General features: G+C 38.7%; 2 protein-coding genes across 2 annotated transcripts; both read left to right on the top strand.

The window, feature by feature from the left end:
* Window positions 1–5,194: 5,194 nt before the first annotated feature.
* On the top strand, window positions 5,195–6,499 carry LOC142624397 (uncharacterized). Its single transcript, XM_075797966.1, has 2 exons — window positions 5,195–5,728; window positions 6,176–6,499. Exons 1-2 carry the CDS (start codon window positions 5,195–5,197, stop codon window positions 6,497–6,499), a joined length of 858 nt encoding a protein of 285 aa, XP_075654081.1.
* A 3,462-nt stretch (window positions 6,500–9,961) lies between these two features.
* Window positions 9,962–13,146, top strand: LOC142624407 (uncharacterized). Its single transcript, XM_075797975.1, has 3 exons — window positions 9,962–9,986; window positions 11,940–12,023; window positions 12,713–13,146. Exons 1-3 carry the CDS (start codon window positions 9,962–9,964, stop codon window positions 13,144–13,146), a joined length of 543 nt encoding a protein of 180 aa, XP_075654090.1.
* The last annotated feature ends 7,092 nt before the right edge of the window (window positions 13,147–20,238 follow it).

Below are 20,238 nucleotides of genomic sequence, written 5' to 3' on the forward strand. Positions count from 1 at the left end.
ACTTGACATAGAGTGACTGAAAAGAGAGTTTTTTTTCTTCTTCTAATAAACGTGCATATTGCATCATAAATAGACATTAATATTTCTCGTTATTGACTGATGGCTTAAAGGACCCGTTAACATTTTGGTTCTGTGTTTGCACTGTTGCATTTGGTCCTTTCGTTCTGTTCTTTCAACTTTGTGCTTCATAAATAAACATTAATATTTCTCCCTATTGATTGATGGTTTAAAGGACCCCGCAAAGGTTCTGTTTTGCATGGTCCTTTTGTTCTGTCTCTTACTCATCGTATGAATTTTTAAATGCAATGATGACACAATATTTTCCTAATTTGCTAAAATTACAAATTTTTATATTCACCTACCTACTACATTATTGTATCTACTAATACAATGAATCACATTACCAATTATAAAAATAAAAAGTTGTGAAAATTTTTATGTCACTCAATTTATTGATTTTTGAGAGCTGATTGTCTTATTCGGCATTGGTGGTCATACCAAGTTTTGGTTTTCTAATTTATCCTGACCAAATGGTAAAAAGACTATAGATTTTTTTTTTCTCGATAGATTGGATAATATTTCAAATTTATAGCGTTCACTTTATAATAATTGTTCTTTATTATTATGTCAAGATATCAATTAGTTTTTTGTGTAAGTAGAAATTGAACTTCAGAATTCATATCTCTTATTTGTTGACAATAAACATTTTTTTTAGGGAAAAGAAAATTCTGCTTAAATTAAGAAAAACTAGCTAAATTAGTCTGAAGTACAAAAATAAACTAGAATAAAACATTCTGCATCCTCACAAGAAAATTTAGTACATTATTTGCAAATCTAACTAGTTTTTGAGTGACTATTATTATTATTTTTTTAACATGAGAGTACTGTAATTGAACGACAATAAACTTTACCATAAATTTTTCTAACTATTGAAATTTGATTTACTGTTTGAAAAATTAAAAATAAAAGACCATAACTACTCTAGTCGTAGATAACAATCTCCTTCATTTGTTTATGTGTTAGAACTTAGAAAGTTGGGCCATCAAAGTCACCACCCCCACACCTTTGTGCATATTTTATCACGAGCGTAATGTCTTTTTTTTTTTTTTTGATAAGCGTAATGTATACCTTTTATTCTCAATCTTTTTCATAGCCAAGCTTTTTAACACATTGAAGTTGAGTGCATGGCACATCAACCCATTCAGCTCCAAATTATTGGATTTGGATTTTCTCAATGCTGCATTCAAAATCATGAGAAAAGTGACGTAAAATAGGATTTGTGTCTATGGACCATGCATCCACGTGTAGTGCACAATATTTGGAACAATTTTGTCTTATATTTTGATTTGATTAGAAGAGGACCCCACATTCTCTAATGGCACTTGCAATAATGTCTCACCCAACGTCTGGAATTTAAAAGTAGGTTTACAAAAGCTGTGGAACATGCCATAGATTTCGTTTTAAAGTAATGCTTTAAATACAAATAATAATAATACATTGGTTATATATTTTCATTTTAATAGGTTTTTGCATTGTTTTCATCAACTCTCTCAAAGTGACGTGTGAGTTCGGTTTATAAGTCGGTTGAAGAACCTAAAATCAAATACTACCTACACTACAAACAAATCTTTATTCTTTAGTGTTTTAGCACATGGTTTAGAGCAATTATGATGGAACAATGATATTTTAAATCATATTATACATGGATATATATATATATATATAAATTATGAGATGTAGTAGCTTTTTTTTACTGATATAAAAAGCGATAAAGATGTTTTATTAATTAGGAAATATCATTGTCTATAACTTAAAGAATTATTTCTAGAGAATTCATTAAGAAACTTAAATCATACAAAAATACAAAATCTTATAAAAAGAGAATTTGAATATATGGACATAAAAAAATGCAAATACATGAAATTTACAATTCATTCTATAAAAAAATTAAAGAATAAAAAATGACTAATGAGAAATTAAGTGAAAACTGAGAATTTTGAGCTGAGAGTAATAAAGTGAGAGAGAGTCTAAAATGATGATAGAGAAGAGAAAAATGGAAGAAGTGAGAGAGAGCAACGAATGATATATGTTATGATTGTGAGCTAAGCCACTGAGGAGAAGAGCTCCCAGTGTCACTGAGGAGAACTCAATGACACAATCTTTCTCTTGGTACCCTTTTTTTAAATGAAAATTAAATTAGGGATTATTTCATTATTTTTATGGAATGGGTTGAGCGAGAAATGAATAATTCAAGAAAATGAAATTAAGGATTATTTAATTATTTTTATGGAAAGGGTTGAATGAAATTTGAATGATTAGGGTTTTTTTTTTTTAATATATATTTTGTTTTTGAATGAGCTTTTGTTAAATATTTTGGTAATTTTTTTTTTGTTTGGCCTAATCTTATTTGAACTTTTATTTATTTGTTTAAGGGGTTAAGATTATGTTTAGGGGCCAAGGTTACTTTTGTGTGAGTAATGCTAGAGATATAACAAAATGTTACAACAATTCCAATATTAGCATATAATAATATTTCAATTAGGGATAAAAAAAAAAAACCTCATGAATGAGTTGGCATGCTAATTTTGAAATATTGTGAAATTGTTGTGGCATTTTATTGTGTCCCTATTATTACTTTTTTAACCCAAATACTTGAAATTATTAAGTCGGTGGTCAATATTTTTTTATGGTAGACAAAACATGTTAATTTAAATATAATTATGTATATAGTTTTTTTTTTGGTGCAAGTTTATTATTACTTTTTTTAGGGAAGTCAGGGTGGTCCTGTGACCACCTTGACTACTATGTGCAACCGCCCTTGTGCCTACTATAGATTGCAAAAAGGAGGGGCATTTCCCAATGATTCATTCATTCAATTGCCACCTCTTATCTTATCGTCTCCAATAATAATGTTTAGGGTTTGATTCTCCACTCCCAACTTACTATGTATTAAAAAAAAATGGGAGGGGTCGAGGTCGGGGGGATTCCTGAAGCCGCACCTAGTTAAGGCCTTCCTTATGCCTAAACTCATCTCTCATTATTATCACTGATAGGACCAATAAACCTTCTTGCTCAGACGATCTCATCAGACACCTTCGTCCACCCGGCCACGTCATGGATGAAGGAAGGCAAGCCATTAATAAGAGGAGTCAATACCTCAGACAATTACAAACTAGCTGTCAGACTGTTGGAAGCACATCAAAACCCACATTAATGAGCCTAGAGGCGTTACAAAAGAAGCACTAAAGCCACAATTAAGGCTACAATGGCTAGGAGTTGTAGAGCTATATATGCACGCCCCTCAGAACCAGACATGGTACATACACATATCCTAAACATGCTAATATGTAGTAGCTCTGATATTTTAAGCTCTTATACTTTCGTAATAGTTTTTATACTCTAACTTTATCATTGGAGACTTTGTGGTAGGCACCACACCGGTGACCATCTAAGGAGGGCTTTTCACGACCATTGCAAGCACGGGGACGAGATTATTGCTTTATCTAGACGAGTATACTCTACTGACGATTTCCACATCATCAGTTTGCCACCGTCTGTGGGAAAGACATTTTTGTACTTAGGTTTGAGAGCGTAGTTCTGTTCAACTCACAAGTCTAGATGGAGTCCAACCAAGATTCTGCAGCATTAACTCTGCAAATCCAGACACTTACAGCTAGTGTGGAAGAGCTTACCAGATAGAACTAGGAGAAGAGGCTGCGACTGCAACAAGAAGATAACTGATTTGGGACCAACCGGAAGGATGATGGAGATAGTCAAAGAAGGAATGACCGTCAGAGACCCGTCACTCCAGAAGGACCAAGGTCGACCTTCTCTGTGAAATGAGAAAGGAGTAAAAGGCCCTCTGGATCACCTCAACACTTTCAAGACGACTCTAGGTCTTCAACAGCCTCTTGATGAAATACTGTGTCGTTCTTTCTCCACCACCCTCAAAGGAGCTGCAAGGGAGTGGTTCACAAAGTTACCAACATCGTCCATCGAAAACTTTGAGCAATTGGGCAATTCCTTCTTACGCAATTTTGTCGGGGGACGGTGCTCGAGAAGGCCAGCAAACCACTTACTCACCATCAGGCAAGGAGAAAAGGAGACCCCGAGGTTGAACTGTTTGATGAACTAAAAGGCCCTTTGGATCACCTCAACACTTTCAAGACGACTCTAGGTCTTCAACAACCTTTTGACGAAATACTGTGTTGCTCTTTCTCCACCACCTTTAAAGGAGCTACGGGGGAGTGGTTCACAAAGTTACCAACATCGTCCATCGAAAACTTTGAGCAGTTGGGCAATTCCTTCTTATGCCATTTTGTCGAGGGACAGCGCTCGAGAAGGCCAGCAGACCACTTACTCACCATCAGGTAAGGAGAAAAGGAGACCCTGAGGTCATACGTGAAGTGTTTCACTCGAGAAACATTAGAGGTTGACAAAGCTAATGACAAGGTACAGCTAACAACCTTTAAGGATGGTTTGAAGTCCAGGGAGTTTGTGGTGACGATGGCAGAGATGCTCCTGAAGGTGTAGAAGTACATGAACGCCAAAGATGCCCTAACAACAATAAAAGATGTAGAGAAGTCCAATAAGAGGGAAAGAAAGGAAAACGACCGAAGAGGGCGAAAAAGGGGGCGAACAGATTGTCAAAATACTGACGGGAACAAAAAGAATGATGATAAAACCACTTGGACGGTAAAATTCACTCCTTTAGTTATGCCTGTTGATAAAATTTTGGCACAGATCAAAGATGAGCATTATCTCAAATGGCCAAGGCCACTACACTTGTCGCCCAATGTGCGTGACAAGAAGAAATATTGCCGCTTCCACAAGGATCACGACCACTACACAGAAGATTGCCGAGACTTGAAGGAACAGATAGAGGAGCTCATCCGTAAAGGGAAGTTGAAGAAATATGTCAAAAATGAGACTCTAGCAGATCCAGGGATTATAACAGGGACAAGCACAAAGCCTTACCAAGGGACGAGGACCACGCGTCCCATCGTCCAAAGAGTGTGATTAGGGAGATAAAGACGGTCACAGGTGGGTCATCCACAAAAGGATCGTTTAGATCCCTCAAGAAATCACACCAGAGGCAGGTGAACAGCATCCACAGGATACCACCATTGAAGCAGAGACGGATGGATAGGGACTTTTTTTTCGGAAGAAAACGCTAGAGGAGAGAAGCAACCGCATGACAACCCCTGGTTATAATGCTTATGATAGAGGGGTTCAACACCAAGAGAATCTTGTGGATAACGATAGCTTTACGGATATCATCTACCTCTCTGCTTTTCAACAGTTAAAGTTGGATCCAGGTAGACTGCGTCCCCTTAAGTCTCCTCTCGTTAGCTTCAGTGGCGACAGAGTATATCCCAAAGGTATAGTGACATTGACGGTCACAGTGGGGTCTCACCCGCAACAACTGACTCATCAGTTAGACTTCTTGGTGGTAGACTGTCTTTCTTCATACAACGTGATCATTGGGAGGCCCACACTCAATCGTTGGAAGGCGACAACATCCACTTATTGCCTGAAGGTAAAGTTTCCAACAAAAAATGGTGTAGGCAAGGTAAAAGGAGACCAGGTTCTAGCTAGGGAGTGCTACCAAGCAGTGTTAGCTGCGAATGAAAACTATACATGGATGATAGAGGAGAAAGAGGAAGAGAAGGTGGAAGCTCTGGAAACTGTGGAGTTGGTAGACAAAGAGCCAACGAAGACTACAAGGGTAGGGGCAACCATGAGTACAAAAATGAAGAAGAAATTAATTCAATTCCTCAAAGAGAACCTATAAATCTTCGCATGGAGCCACGAGGACATGTCAGACATATCTACAAAAATCATCCAACACAAGCTAAGTGTTGATCCTAAGAGAAAGCCCGTCTAGCAGAGACAATGAGCATTTGCTTTAGAACGAAACCAGGCAATCATAGACGAAGTAAATAAACTGCTAGCCGCGGATTTCATTTGCGAGGTCTACTACTCGGACTGGCTGGCCAATGTCGTCCTTGTCAAGAAGAAAAATGGGAAATGGAGGATGTGCGTGGACTTCACGGACCTGAACAAGGTTTGCCCAAAGGACAGCTTCCCCCTGCCGAGGATAGATCAACTAGTGGATTTCACGGCAGGACACAAGCTCCTTACATTCAAGAATGCATTCTCGTGATACAATCAGATAAAGATGGCAGGAGAGGATCAGGAGAAGACTGTCTTCATCATGAGCCAAAGGCTCTATTGCTACAAGGTAATGCCCTTTAGACTGAAAAATGCAGGAGCAACCTACCAGAGGTTAGTAAACAAGATGTTCAGCAAACAGATCAGAAGGAATATGGAAGTATATGTGGATGACATGCTCGTCAAGAGCAAGGAAGAGTCTGTCCATCTAGACGACCTCCAAGAAATGTTCACTATTCTCAGGCAGTATCAAATGAAGTTAAACCCTAGCAAGTGTGCCTTTGGGGTAGCGTTGGGGAAGTTCTTAGGGTTTATGGTATCTTAGAGAGGGATAGAAGCAACCCCAGAGAAGGTGTAAGCCATACTAGAAATGACATTGCCAAAGATTGTGAAGGAAGTCCAAAAGCTTACAGGGAGAATAGCAGCACTCAATAGGTTCGTCTCTAAAGCAACGGATAAATGTCTACCCTTCTTCAAGATGCTAAAGCAAGCTTTCACCTAGACGGAAGAGTGCAAAAAGGCCTTCCAGGAACTCAAACACTATTTGAGCAATTCGCCCTTACTGAGCCTGTCCAAAGAGGGAAAAGACTTGTATCTGTACCTGGCAGTGTCAGCCACAACCGTAAGTGAAGCCTTGATTTGAGAGGAGGATGGAACGCAACTCCTAGTCTACTATGCCAATCGAGCTTTCCAAGGAGCTGAAGCAAAATACCCACAGATCGAGAAGATTGCATTCGCCTTGATTGTAGCCTTATGAAAGCTACGACCATACTTCTAGGCGAATCCTATCCTAGTGATGACGGACTAACCCATCAAGAAGTCCATGAACAAACTCGAGGCTGCAGGAAGGATGATTCAGTGGGCAATCGAGCTCAGCCAGTTTGATATTGAGTACCACCCCAGAACAGCTATCAAAGCACAGGCATTAGCAGACTTCATCGTCGAGTTCATAGTCCTGAACAAGGATAGAGCATGGGACGAAGTAGAAAGATGGACGGTCCAGACTGACAGGTCGCCAGCTTGAAAGAAGGGGGGAGTATGGGTTATCATCATCACCCCCAGAAGGAGAGACGCTCAAGTACGGGGTTTAGCTGATGTTCCCTGTCACCAACAACGAAGCTGAATACAAGGCAATATTGATGGGACTAAGGGTCGGAAAGGCATTGGGCATCAATAACGTACTCCTTTAAAGCGATTCAAAGCTGGTTGTGGGGTAGATAAAGGAGGATTATGAAGCAAATGAGGAAAGGATGCAGAAGTACCTGAGACTGACGATGCATTTGGCTCGAGAATTTGACCGAGTAGAAGTCATACAAGTCCCTAGAAGCCATAATATGGGGGCTGACGAGATAGCAAAATAGGCGTCGTTAGGAGTACGGTCGACGAGCATGGGTTTAATGATGGAAGTCCAAACGCATCCTAGCATTGAAGAAATCCTCACTTTCGCCATCCAGATTGAAGACAGCTGGATGACCCCAATTCTATCCTACCTCCAAGATGGACGACTTCCACAAGACATCGAGGAAGCTAGGAAAGTCAAGAAGAGGGCAACCAGGTTCATTATCATGAACAACTCCCTGTACAAAAGAGATTTCTCCATGTCCTACCTGAAGTGCGTCGACGAAAGCAAGGCCAAATACATACTGGAGGAGGTTCGTGAAGGAATCTGTGGAGATCATACAGGCCCGAGGTCCCTAGTAAGTAAAATAATCAGAATAGGTTAATTTTGGCCTACTATGTAAAAGAATGCAAGAGAGTTTGTCGATAAATGCGACAAATGTTAAAGATTTAGGAATGTTTAGCGCATCCCAGCAGAGAGATTAACGCCAATAGCCTCCTCGTGGCCATTTGCCTAGTGGGGAATTGACGTCATGGGCCTACTACCCAGAGGTAAAAGACAGGTAAAGTTTTTACTGATCGCTATTGATTATTTTACAAAGTGGGTTGAAGCAGAAGCACTTGCAACCATTATGGAGGCAGAGATCCAGAACTTCGTGTGGAAGAATATAGTTTGCAAATTCGGGATACTACGAATATTCATATTGGACAACGGTGGCAATTTGACAGTTAAAGCTTCAGAGACTTTTGCTCAGGATTGGGGATCAATGATGCAGGGCATTTCAAGCAACTATATGCCTATATCCTAATCCACTTGTAACTAATTAGTTAGTTAGTTAGTTAGAAGATTTCTTAAGCCTTAGCCTATAGGATTTAGACATTTGTCAACCATCTAGAGGCTGCCAATGCCAAACAACTAGCATAAGTAGGAGAATGTAAGCTCTTTGTAAATCAGTTTTGGTAATTGAATGAATTGTTAGCCTTTGTGTGTTATTTGGGTAAGTGTTCTTGCAGAGGTATTTATCTACCTATCAATTTATTCTAAGTAACTTAGCCCTTTCATTGTTTCTAAACCATACACCAAACAGCCCATCACATTCCCTGCATCAAATTGGTATCAGAGCTTGAGATCCTTAGGATTTAAGTTCGTTTGCAATTTGTTTCTTCATTTTCTGTCCAAGAACCTATCAAGATTCAGTCTTGATTGTTTTTCCTAGCCTAAAATACCTCTCTTCCCAAACCAAAGCCTTCCTATGTGCTAGCAATTAGTTTGAGTAGCAAGAAGCCATGGTTTTTGAGAAGACAAGGAAGGATAAGGGCAAGAAGCAAGCTGCTCTTGTAGTAGAGGAAGATGATATTGCAGCCAATGGACCAAGGTGTAGAAGGGTTCAAAATGGCTTAGAAGCTGAAGTGGAATTATTGAGGAGGCAACTACAAGCCTTGACTGAACAATTGAGAAGAGATAGGAAGATACAACAACAATACTACCAGCATGATACTGTTGGAAGTGTAGCTTTATATGAGGAGGATTATGAACAACCTTTTGTTCATATTCCTAGGAGGAGACAAGAAACGTATGGCCACAATCTTGTGAGGGTTCAACCAAAGATGCCAAACCAGAATTGGGAATCAAGATTTGAGATTGAAGTCCTTGAATTTGATGGCAGCTTGGATCATGAGGAGTTTGTGGATTGGCTTAGCCAAGTTGAAGAGTTCTTTGCTTGTTATGATATTCCAAAATCCAAGAAAGTTAAATTGGCAGCAACTAATTTGAGAGACAAGGCAAGATTTTGGTGGGAGCAGTTGAAGATTCAAAGATTGAGGGAAGGAAAAACCAAGATTCAAATTTGGGAGAAGCTGAAACAGAAACTCAGGAAGCAATTTTTTTTCGTACAACCAAATCCAAACCCACTATAGCAACTTGCATAAGTGCTGGACAAATTCAAATGCAGCAAATAGAGCAGTGTTGATTGAGACTCAGCAAACAAAGAGATCACAATCAGCCCTTTTCAATTCAAGAACCAGTCCAAGTGGTGGTACTGCATCAAACTTCACTAAGCATTGGAGGCAGCCAACCATGAATGTTGAGATTGGGTCAAATACCACTGGATCTAATGAAGTTTCCAAGATACCAGCCAATAATCAACCTGTTTTGTCAAAGGGTGAAACCTTGGTGGTTGAAGAGATAGAAGATCAAGACTTGTTGGTAGAAGAGTTAGAAGATCAAGATTTGTTGTTTAAAGATTTAGAATATCATGACGTGGGGCATCCTATTTTTGATAATTACATTGAAGAACAGGTTGGTGAAGAAGGGAAAGAAATGAGTGATAGCATGAAATATGTGGTTAAACCTGTTTATGATCAGTCTATGGATGAAGCAGCTGTTATTGTTGAGTACAAAAATGATTTATCATTAGGAACAAAGGCCTTGCAAGCTCCAAAGCAATAAATGGAGGAAGACAAACACCGTAAAGGTAAAATTTTTCCAATTAATTTCTGCATTGAAGGAATAATTTGTGACTTGTTGATTGAGAAAAGTAGTTATGAGAATGTGGAGTCACAAGATATTTTGAACAAGCAAAAATTGAAGAATCAACAAAAATTGTCTTGCTTAAATAAAAGAGATGAAATCAGAGTTTCAAGAGGTTGTTATTCCATTCTTTGTGATGAAGTAGACATACAATCATGTAACTACTATAGGCAAGTCGTCTTGGGAGGAAGGTGCAGCACACGTAGTTTGCACAAGATAGTGCTTCGCTACTCATTGCAACCAAAGAAGGGGAAAGTAAGTCCCAAACCAATGGTCAAGATGAAGAAGGCTTTAATATTGGAGGGTCAACCAAACTTGAGGACAAGTTTGCTTTCAAGAAAGGGAGTCATCTTAATGCAAATGCATCTACATTAGAGTTTCAGTGTTGTGGGACTTCGCTGTGCAGAAGCAGCAACATTTGGTGTGCTACAGCAAACTCATTATACTAGGCAACTGCATCATCCTAGAAGGCTAGAAATTCATACAAATCTTGTGGCAACCAAGACCACTTAAGGTCAAGTGCTTCTTAAGAGGGAGAGTCCTGATGCAGAGCATTTCAAGCAACTATATGCCTATATCCTAATCCACTTGTAACTAATTAGTTAGTTAGAATATTTCTTAAGCCTTAGCCTATAGGATATAGACACTTGTCAACCATCTAGAGGCTGCCAATACCAAACAACTAGCATAAGTATGAGAATGTAAGCTCTTTGTAAATCAGTTTTGGTAATTAAATGAATTGTTAGCCTTTGAGATTGATTATGGGATGCAACCAGCCAGTGTTCTTGACCATGGTTTTAAAACCCGGACCGGACCGTACAGTGCGACCGGGTTAACCGGAAACCGTTCATCAACACGATTTTTTTAACTCTAAAAACCGGCATATACAGAAAAGTCAGTGAACCGTGCGAACCACGATTAAACCTCCCGGGTTTGAAAACCGTGGACGGTTCTCGCGGGTTCAGTTCAGAGCTTCTCTTTCTTCCTTTTTTGGGTACTTACAAGCTCAGCAATTGTTGAATCTTCATTCTACAACCTCAGACCTTCAGATCGCACCGCCATTTCTTCTTATTCTTCTTTTCACTCTCCCTCACTCTCTTTATCACGGTTTTCACCGACTGTTGTTTCTATATTTTCTCTCTGCTTTTTTTCCGATGGTTCTTTCTGTCTATTTCTCTCTTCCTGCGTTTTGCTTTTGCCTTTGCACTCTAGAGTCTTCTGGTCTATTGACTCTTCTCTGTGTGATGGACAACTTGCTTTCCTATCACCCACTAAATGCTTGCTGTCAACCACTTTCTTTTGGAAATGTTATTGGGTTTTGTTCTCTATTTTATTAAATATTTTATTGGTTTGTCCGGACTCTTCTAGCTTTTGTTTTTGTTTATTTTTTATTTTAAAAATTTTCATAAATGGTTGACTAGTCAAATGGGCTGGGCATGACAAGGATTAGGTAGTCAAATGGCTTGGTAAGGATTTAAGATAATTTAGACCCAAGCTCCTATAAAAAGTGTATAATATTAAGCCATAACAAAAATTTTTGATGTTTGTTTAGAATTTAATATTTTTTATTTTCCTTATGAAAGTTATAATATATATATTTGAAAGATAAATCTTTATATTTATTTGAACTATTACACTCAATTTTTCTATTTTTTTTTCTAATTTAATATGTTTATTTATACTTTAAATAATTATTAAATTGATTATGACGTCATTACGGTTCGACCTCGGTTGAACCTTGGTCCAACCTCAAAAACTTTGAACCTTTTCTTTTTACGGTTCATTGAACGGTCCGAGTTTCAAAACTATGTTCTTGACTTGTCAAGCTTACCATTACACAAGAAGGAGCATCTGAAAACCATTGAGTTAGCTGACTTCATACAACAACTACATGCAGATATTAAGAAGAAAATAGAGGCTAGCAATGCTAAGTACAAGGCAAAAGCTGACAAGAAGAAAATGCAAGTGATTTTCAAGGAAGGTGACCTAGTATGGGTGATCCTGACCAAGGAGAGGAACCCTGCTGGACCTAATACAAAGTTGCAGTAAAAGAAGATTGGTCCTTGTCCTATACTACATAAAATCAATGACAATGCCTACCAAGTCAAGCTACCTAATCATCTACGTATTTCTAACAGTTTCAATGTACATCACTTGCTGCCCTATCATGAACCAGATCAGCTTACAACCAGCCACACTTGAGGACAAGTGTGTTCTAAAGAGGGACAGTCCTGATGCAGTCCATTTTAAAATTTATCTGTTACTAGCTTCTATTGTATAATAAGTAATTTCTGGTTTTACTTTTAATAGCCTTTATCACTTGTAACAGAAAGTTAGTTAGTTGATAGGTTGTTAGTGATAATCACAATAGCCTATCAGTTAGTTAGAGAAGTTAGTTAGGTTTTGGCCAAATCACATGGCAGCCACATGGTGGGTTCTTGTAATTAACTCAACAGCTTGCTTATGTAACTATAAATAAGCAAGGGTGCTTTCAATTGTAACTAGTTGAATTTGAATCTAAGAAATCTACCTATGAGGTATTATTCCAAGAGTGTGTCTCTTGAAAAGCTAGTTAGTTCTTTCTTTCTCTAAACAATTTAGCTTTCTAAAACATCTTTCCTTTTCACCATTTTTTTCCTCCATCAATCAAGAACCACTTTTCGTCTCCAGGCCACCCCCAGGCCAACGAACAGACAAAAGTGACAAACTGGACACTACTCAAGATCATCAAAGCTCGGGTGGAAGAAGCAAAGGGCGCTTGGCCAGAAGAATTGCCTAACGTCCTGTGGGCATACAGAACTACAGCGAGAACTCCAACAGGAGAAACTTCCTTCAGGCTTACCTATGGCACCGAGGCAATAATTGCAGTCAAGGTGGGAATCAACAGCTTAAGAAAAGAATTCTTTAGTGAAAGCAGCACCGACGATCAGTTGAGAGTTAACCTGGATTGCCTTGATGAAGTAAGGGACATAGTATCCCAAAAGATGACAAAGTTCCAGCAGAAGATGGCTGCATACTACAACAAGAGAATGAAACTTAGGCGGCTAAACATAGGGGACCTCGTTTTACATAAAGTCACGCCTGCTACTAAGGATCCAACCTAGGGGAAGCTTGGTCCAACTTGGGAAGGACCCTACAAGGTCACTCATTACTCAAGACAAGGCAGCTATCATTTGGAAACGATGGACGGGAAGAAACTATCACGACTATGGAATATTGAGCATTTAAAGAAGTACCACAAAAAAATGTAACAGACGATTGTATTCATATTTGAAAGAAAGCAATAAAAGTACTATTCAGCTAATATCCCAATGTACTGTATGCAAGCCCATAAGTAATAAAAATTGGCTAAGTAATAAGATTCCACCTAGATGGATGTAAATTATTGATGAAGCCAAATGACAAGATCCCTTAAATGGGTGTAAGTCAACTAAAAATTGGCTAAGTAATAAGATTCCGCCTAGACGGATGTAAATTATTGACAAAGTCAAATGACAAGATCCCTTAAATGGGTGTAAGTCAACTAAAAATTGGCTAAGTAATAAGATTTTGCCTAAACGGATGTAAATTACTGTCGGAGCCGAATGACAAAATCCCTCGAATGGGTATTAGTCATCTAAAGAAATTGGCTAAGTGATAGGAGTCAGCCTAGACGAATAAAAATCACTAACAAAGCCTAATCAACCAGATCCCTAATCTAAAATTGACCAAGTCCTCACAGATGAGGGTAAACAGAAGAGGATTCTGGCAAGTCACAGGCATGCAAAATGAAGGACTAATCAACGAAGGCATAAAAATAAATGGTAAGCATAAATACACTCTGCCTGAAACAAGAGCCCAAAAACATTGGGCAGGAAACATTATTCTTAAATTAGAATGAAAATACTATTTTGGAGATAGAATCAAAAGCCTAAAAAACATACGGGCACCAAAAAAAAAAAAATGAAACATGTACATAAGCAGGTTTAAGCAGTAGCCTCGTCACCACCGACAGGGGGAGGCATTGGAGCATTCTCTGGAGCGTCACCCTCAGGAGCAGTGGCAGTAGACTGAGAGGCCTCATCCATCGCCATTTCCTTATCCACCTCTTCTAGATCTAAGTTTTCTAGGTCCACACTAGTGGGATGCTTGACGAGGTATCACCAGAAGAGCTCGAAACCCTTGTCGTACCAACTGAAGAACACAGTGTTGTACTCCTCAGTTTGCTGAAAGGCCTCGAAGGACTTGGTAGTAACAGTCTTGATCTTCTCCTTCACAGCTTGGAGCTGCTCATCCTTCTCCAGGGTCAGTTGCCTCTCAGCCCTTAAATAGTCAAACAAGACCTTAGCCTTCTCCTTGGCAGTGTTAGTCTTGTCCATAGCAGCAATGAGGTCCTTCTTTAGCTTTGAGTTCTCTACCTCCAAAGCCTCCACCTAAGATCCTACTGACGCGGCCTTTGCCTCGTGGCTTAAGTACTTCGAGGTAATATGAATGGTTTCCTCCAGTACCTGAAAAAAAGATCTAAATTTCAGAACAATGTAAAATAAAAAGGGAAAAGGAAAGATAAAATTGCACAAGTACACTACTTGGACGAGTTTGTGGATATGACGACCCACAATCTTGTTAGAGGGTATGCTAGAGAGGACCTTAAGCTCTTCAGCCGTGAAAGCGTTGTCCCAAACACTGGACGAGTAGGAGTCGGCCTTCTCTTTTCCCTTGTTATCCATGCACTGCTTCTTTGAGTGTGGAGTGATCTCTTCCACCAAGGTAGTTGGGGAAGCAGTCCTCGTCGCTTTAGGGACAGGGGTAGCGGGAGTGATGGAGACCCCTTTCTCCACAACATGCACCACCCTTTTCCCAAGGTTGGAAAGGGGCTCATTCTTCTTGGTCCTAATTTTGGTGTACATTCTCTGGTTGAACTTCATCATCATCTCTGCGAAAGGGAAACACTTGTTAAAAAAAAGGGAGTGACAATGATGAATTGAGTAAACACTTACTCTTCTTCTCCTCGATCTCTATAGTGCGCAGGACGTAAGCGGAAGGTTCTGGACCAAAGCAGTGAAGAGCTAAACTTCGCGGGTCAACCAAGTCTTCAATCGTCTTCACGTACTCTATAGCTGCCTCGACGAGTTGCTTGTACCTGCTCTTGAGCTTTAGCTGCTTCTTAACTGCATGAGAGACAACAAACAAGAAAGTTAGCGATGATAAAAATATATACAAAAGAACGAAGGACGAAGGACTGGCAGAAAGACGACACACCTAAACTCGAGGCTCTACATCGACGGAGCAACCTAGGGATGTCACCCTAAACTTTAACAGAAGGAGTCTCCCACTCATCCCCAGACATTAAAAAGAACCGAGATTTCCAATATTTGAAAGACGAGGGCAGGCCCTTGACGATCCTAGCCTCCTTGACCCAAGGCACCAACTTATAGTACCCATACTCCTTGGACTCCCTTTAAACGATATAGGTATGTAAACTTGTCCACCCTGATCATATCTCCTTCAGTGGCTGCCAACCATATCTCCATTTAGCTGACCACTATCCTTCATGAGTTTGGCATAAGTTGCTCAGGAGCAATATTGAAATGACCCAAAAGCTCCATAATGAATGGATGGACAGGAAACCTAAGCCCGCACTGAAAAGCAGCTTCGTAGAAGCACACCTCCCCGGGTGAAAAATGGCAGGCTCGTTCCTCTTTATGAGGACAACGAACCCTAACCCTCTCAGGAAACTAAAACCTATCCCTAAACCTAGAAAGCGTCTCAGCGTCCAAGCCGCACTTCTCCCCAATGGCAGAAAAAGCCTTGACCTCCCTTGGGCCAGAAGCCGTAGTATCTTCCTCCACCTCCCTTGGGTCGTTGCTAGATGACAGCCCCATCTCAAGCTCATTGGATCTCGCCTCCGACATCACTGTTCGCTCACCCACTAAATCTTCGAACCAATCGACCGGTTGAAGAAGCAAAGGAAACAGATCAGCAACACTACGCTTAAGCTATTACCCTCAAACACAAAACCTTCAATTAAAGGGCAAAATGTACGGGAAACACTTAGAGAAGCTCCCAAAAGTGCAAAGAGAAACGAAATGAAGGGGCAAAGTATCCTAACTTTAGAGCTACCAACCATGGAACCCCAGAAATGAAAAAAGAGGGACAAAATCCTAAAAAACACAAAATAGAAAGGAAAAATTAGAAACCCTTACAAATTACCTATGCTACGAAAAGTAAAAAAGGTAAGAAAGAGCCGTACCTCAAAAAAGCAACCATGGGAAGGAAAAGCACAAGAAATTGCAGGGGAGAACAGCTCGGAGAAGAGGAAGCACAGAGTAGCAAAGGCGAAAGAAAGGAAAAAGTGACTGAGAAAGAAAAAGAAAAGAAGTTTAAAAACTAGGCACAAAAAATTGAAAACCAGCGGAAAACCCAAGGGTCACACGAGTGGGGCATTAAGTCCACCAATCAGAACATGCCACGTGTCCATGATGTGCGTGGCGCCGCCACTACGCATTAAATGCGGAACGGAACCCCAAGAGTCATGTCTCAGTAAAAAACCTTTCACCTTCTAGTGGTCGGCATAACACATAAGGACGACCATGGAACCTTGGGGGGGGGGGGGCAACTGATAGGACCAACAAACCTTCTTCCTCAGACAATCTCTTCAAACACTTTCGTCTACCTGGCCACGTCATGGACGAAGGAAGGCAAGCCATTAATAAGAGGAGTCAATGCCTCAGACAGTTACAAACTAGCTTTCAAACTGTTAGAAACTCATCAAAGCCCACATTAATGAGTCCAGAGGCGTTACAAAAGAAGCACTAAAGCCACAATTAAGGCTACAACGGCTAGGAGCTATAGAGCTATATATGCACGCCCCTTAGAACTAGACAAGGTACATACACACATCCAAACATACTAATACGCCGTAGCTCTGATACTTTAAGCTCTGATACTTTAAGCTCTTATACTTTCTTAATAGCTTCTATACGCTAACTTTATCATCGGAGACTTTGTGACAGGCACCACACCGGTGACCATCTAAGGAGGGCTTTTCACATCCATTGCAAGTACAGGGACTAGATTGTTGCTTCATCTGACAAGCATACTCTACTGATGATTTCCACATCATCAATCACATTTATTAGTGAGTTTTGTTATACCTCTCATTAAAATCACCTTTATTAATGAGTTTGGTTTGGGAGGACCTTAAAGCATAACTCTTGTACAAATTACGATTTCTGTGAGCTAGGCCTGGGAGGTGGCCACCTCTTCCTTAGGTTCTTAAATGGAAGAACCATCAGTTTAGTTTTATAACACAGTATCATATTTATATAATAATCTAATATATATATATATATATATATATATATATATATGTATGTATTTCATATCTATTGAATTTTTTAATTTTTATTTTTATAGAGTGTGATATATGTTAATTTTTTAGCTAAAATAAAATATATCTATATGCTTTTTTTCCCAACTTAAACATACCTTCTTCAAAAAAAAAAAAAAACAAGCTCAAACATTCGTTAAAGCCTTCCTTATGCCTAAACATAACTCTCATTTATATCACATTTATTCATGAGTTTTGTTATACCTCTTATTACTATCGCCTTTATTAATGAGTTTTGGTTTGAGAGGGGCTTTTAAGCATATCTCTTATACAAATTGCAGTTTGTGTGAGCTAGGCCTTGGAGGTTAGGCCTCCGCTCCCTAAGTGAAATTAATCAATAGCCTAAGGCTTGTAAATGGAAGAAGACCTCTCATTTTAGTTTCATAATATAGTATTATACTTATATAACAATCTAAAATAATAATAAAAAATTATGTAGAGGTTTCAATGTTTGACGGGACCCTCGAATACAACACTGATTTTTACGGGGTAGGGTTGGACCTTAGTAGATTTGGGTCATAAATGGGTCGACCTATAAACGACATGATAAAAAAGTGTCATAAACGGGTCAACCCGCAGGACCCGCAATAGACACGTTTGACACGTCGATTTATTTGTGTCAACCCGAAATGACCTATTTAACACAACCCGTTTAACTCGTATAACAAATAAATATTTATTTTATTATATATTTGTCAAGTACCTTTTATGTCCAACCTATATTTTAAACTTAAAAAGAAAAATGAGTAATTACATAAACTTATAAGTGATATAATTGTAAATTGAAACTTTACAGACCCTAAATTTCTAAACATTCTTATAAATATCTAATTTTTTTTAATTATTAATCTTAAATTATTATTTAGTTCTCGTAACATTGTTGAGGCATGATAATACTACAATTACTTATATATATTTTTGGCATAGAATTTGCACAAATGAAATTGGATGAATTTGTGGAAAATGTTATAAATTTGGACATCAACAAAGAATCTATGGATGATACTCGCAGTCATAGTCATGATTAGTCTACTGTCTACTCCAACTCTTTTAATATTGATACTTAGTACTTGGCAAGTTTTGTGAATGTTATATTTTTGTTAAACTATGTTAATTTGGGTTGATGTGTATGCTCTTCTTTTGGAATGTAAAGAACTTATTTCTAGATAGATGTTATATTTTTGTTGAACTATGTTATTTTGGATGTGGGTAGAAGACTTGAAGTATATGCATTATTTTGGGATGTAAAGAACTTATTTCTATATGGATGTCATATTTAACATTAAGTGGGTTGAAATGGGTTTTGCTACACTCATGTCAACCCAACATGACCTGTTTATTAAGCTTGTCAAGTGGGTTGGGTCTTGTCAACTCACTTCATTAATAGGTCGGGTTAAGGTTGAAGGGACATGACACAATTATTAAATAGGTAGGGTTTGGGTTGAGGCATTTAGTCGAATACTCCTACTTTGACATGACACGAACCCGACATGTTAACCCGAATTGTCACCATAATTTCATTTCCATTGAATTATTATTATTATTACTTTTAGAAAGAGATATATGTTCACTTAAAACTAAAATATATCTATATAATTGTAAGTGCACAATTGCACCTGGCCCCAAGAACAGTTATGGGCTCAGGCCCAACGAGCCTTAAACAATGTGATTTGTAGAGTGTGGGTTTGAAACCCAGGTTAGAAGTGTTTGAGGACTAAATAGCAAGCCAAAGATTATAAACCCTTAAAAACAACAAAGAATGCTATAAGTCAATCTGCTCGGACGTAAGCCGAGAACTGTTCTTATATAATTTCTCTCTATTTTTCTCTTTCCTTTAGGTTACAAAGAGGGGGGATCCCTTTTTCTGTCTTAGATTGCTCTTTAAATACTACTCTTTTGAATACTTTGTACACGTATTGCTTTACCTCCCCTTTAGCCTAGATATTTCTTTTTTCAGTGCCTTTGAATAGTAACCAGAAGTTTCTCTTCCACTGTTTAGGTGTCACTTCCCCATAAATGCGGCCAGGGTGGTAGGTGCAGGGTCTTTAATGTGGAGGTGGCAGCCTTTATCTTTGACATTTCTTCAACACCAGTGCTTCTGGGGCATTCTAGGGTTTACCCCTTTTAACCATTGGCCTTAACCGTGTCATCCTCTAATCTTTATCACGAAATTCCGAGTTCTTCGGTGTCCATCCGAGGGTAAGTTCACCCTCGGCTAGATCCTCGGACCCTCGGCGTATGGGCCGACCCATAGTACCAACAAATTCTAAACCCAGTAGCAGGTCGGCCTTCCTTAACACGGCCCAAAAGGCCCACATTCTCATTAGGATCTTTTTGCCCCCCACAATAATTTCTTTCTTTCTTTCACTCAATATAAAAAAGTCTTTCAATTATTTAAAAAAAAGAGAAACAAAAAAAGAAGAAGAAGAAAAAAAGAAGGGTCATTTCATCTTTCAATCTCTTAGCATCTCTCAACTAGTCAGCATAAAGCCACTCATAGATACACTTTATCTATAACTCTAAAAGCATATTTTATCAACAAGTCATCATCAAACCATTTTTTTTTCTTGTACCCTTAAACTTATTCGCATGTGTTACATTTAAGATAAATATGTTTATTTTATTTTCGTATTTATCCTGTTATTATATATAATTTGTAAGGTTGTGATTTACAACTATGTTTTATGTTGGCTTTAATTTGGTGTCAAATTTGATTGTAATTTTGTTCAATTATTTTCCTGTATTTATTGTAGAATTTAATGTAAGGGTTGAGTGTGAGAGTTTGGTGAAGATCTGTGAAGAAGGAGGATTCGTAATTGGCTCATGA

This window comes from Castanea sativa, chromosome 1, assembly GCF_040712315.1.
Source record: "Castanea sativa cultivar Marrone di Chiusa Pesio chromosome 1, ASM4071231v1".
Taxonomy (NCBI): domain Eukaryota; kingdom Viridiplantae; phylum Streptophyta; class Magnoliopsida; order Fagales; family Fagaceae; genus Castanea; species Castanea sativa.

Coding starts and splice junctions, on each gene's coding strand:
- LOC142624397 (XM_075797966.1), top strand. CDS start 5,195: ATGACAACCCCTGGTTATAATGCTTATGATAGAGGGGTTCAACACCAA. Junction 5,729..6,175: donor AGCCAACGAAGACTACAAGG/GTAGGGGCAACC, acceptor TGATACAATCAG/ATAAAGATGGCAGGAGAGGA.
- LOC142624407 (XM_075797975.1), top strand. CDS start 9,962: ATGGAGGAAGACAAACACCGTAAAG. Junction 9,987..11,939: donor GGAAGACAAACACCGTAAAG/GTAAAATTTTTC, acceptor AACTACATGCAG/ATATTAAGAAGAAAATAGAG. Junction 12,024..12,712: donor GCAAGTGATTTTCAAGGAAG/GTGACCTAGTAT, acceptor TTTCGTCTCCAG/GCCACCCCCAGGCCAACGAA.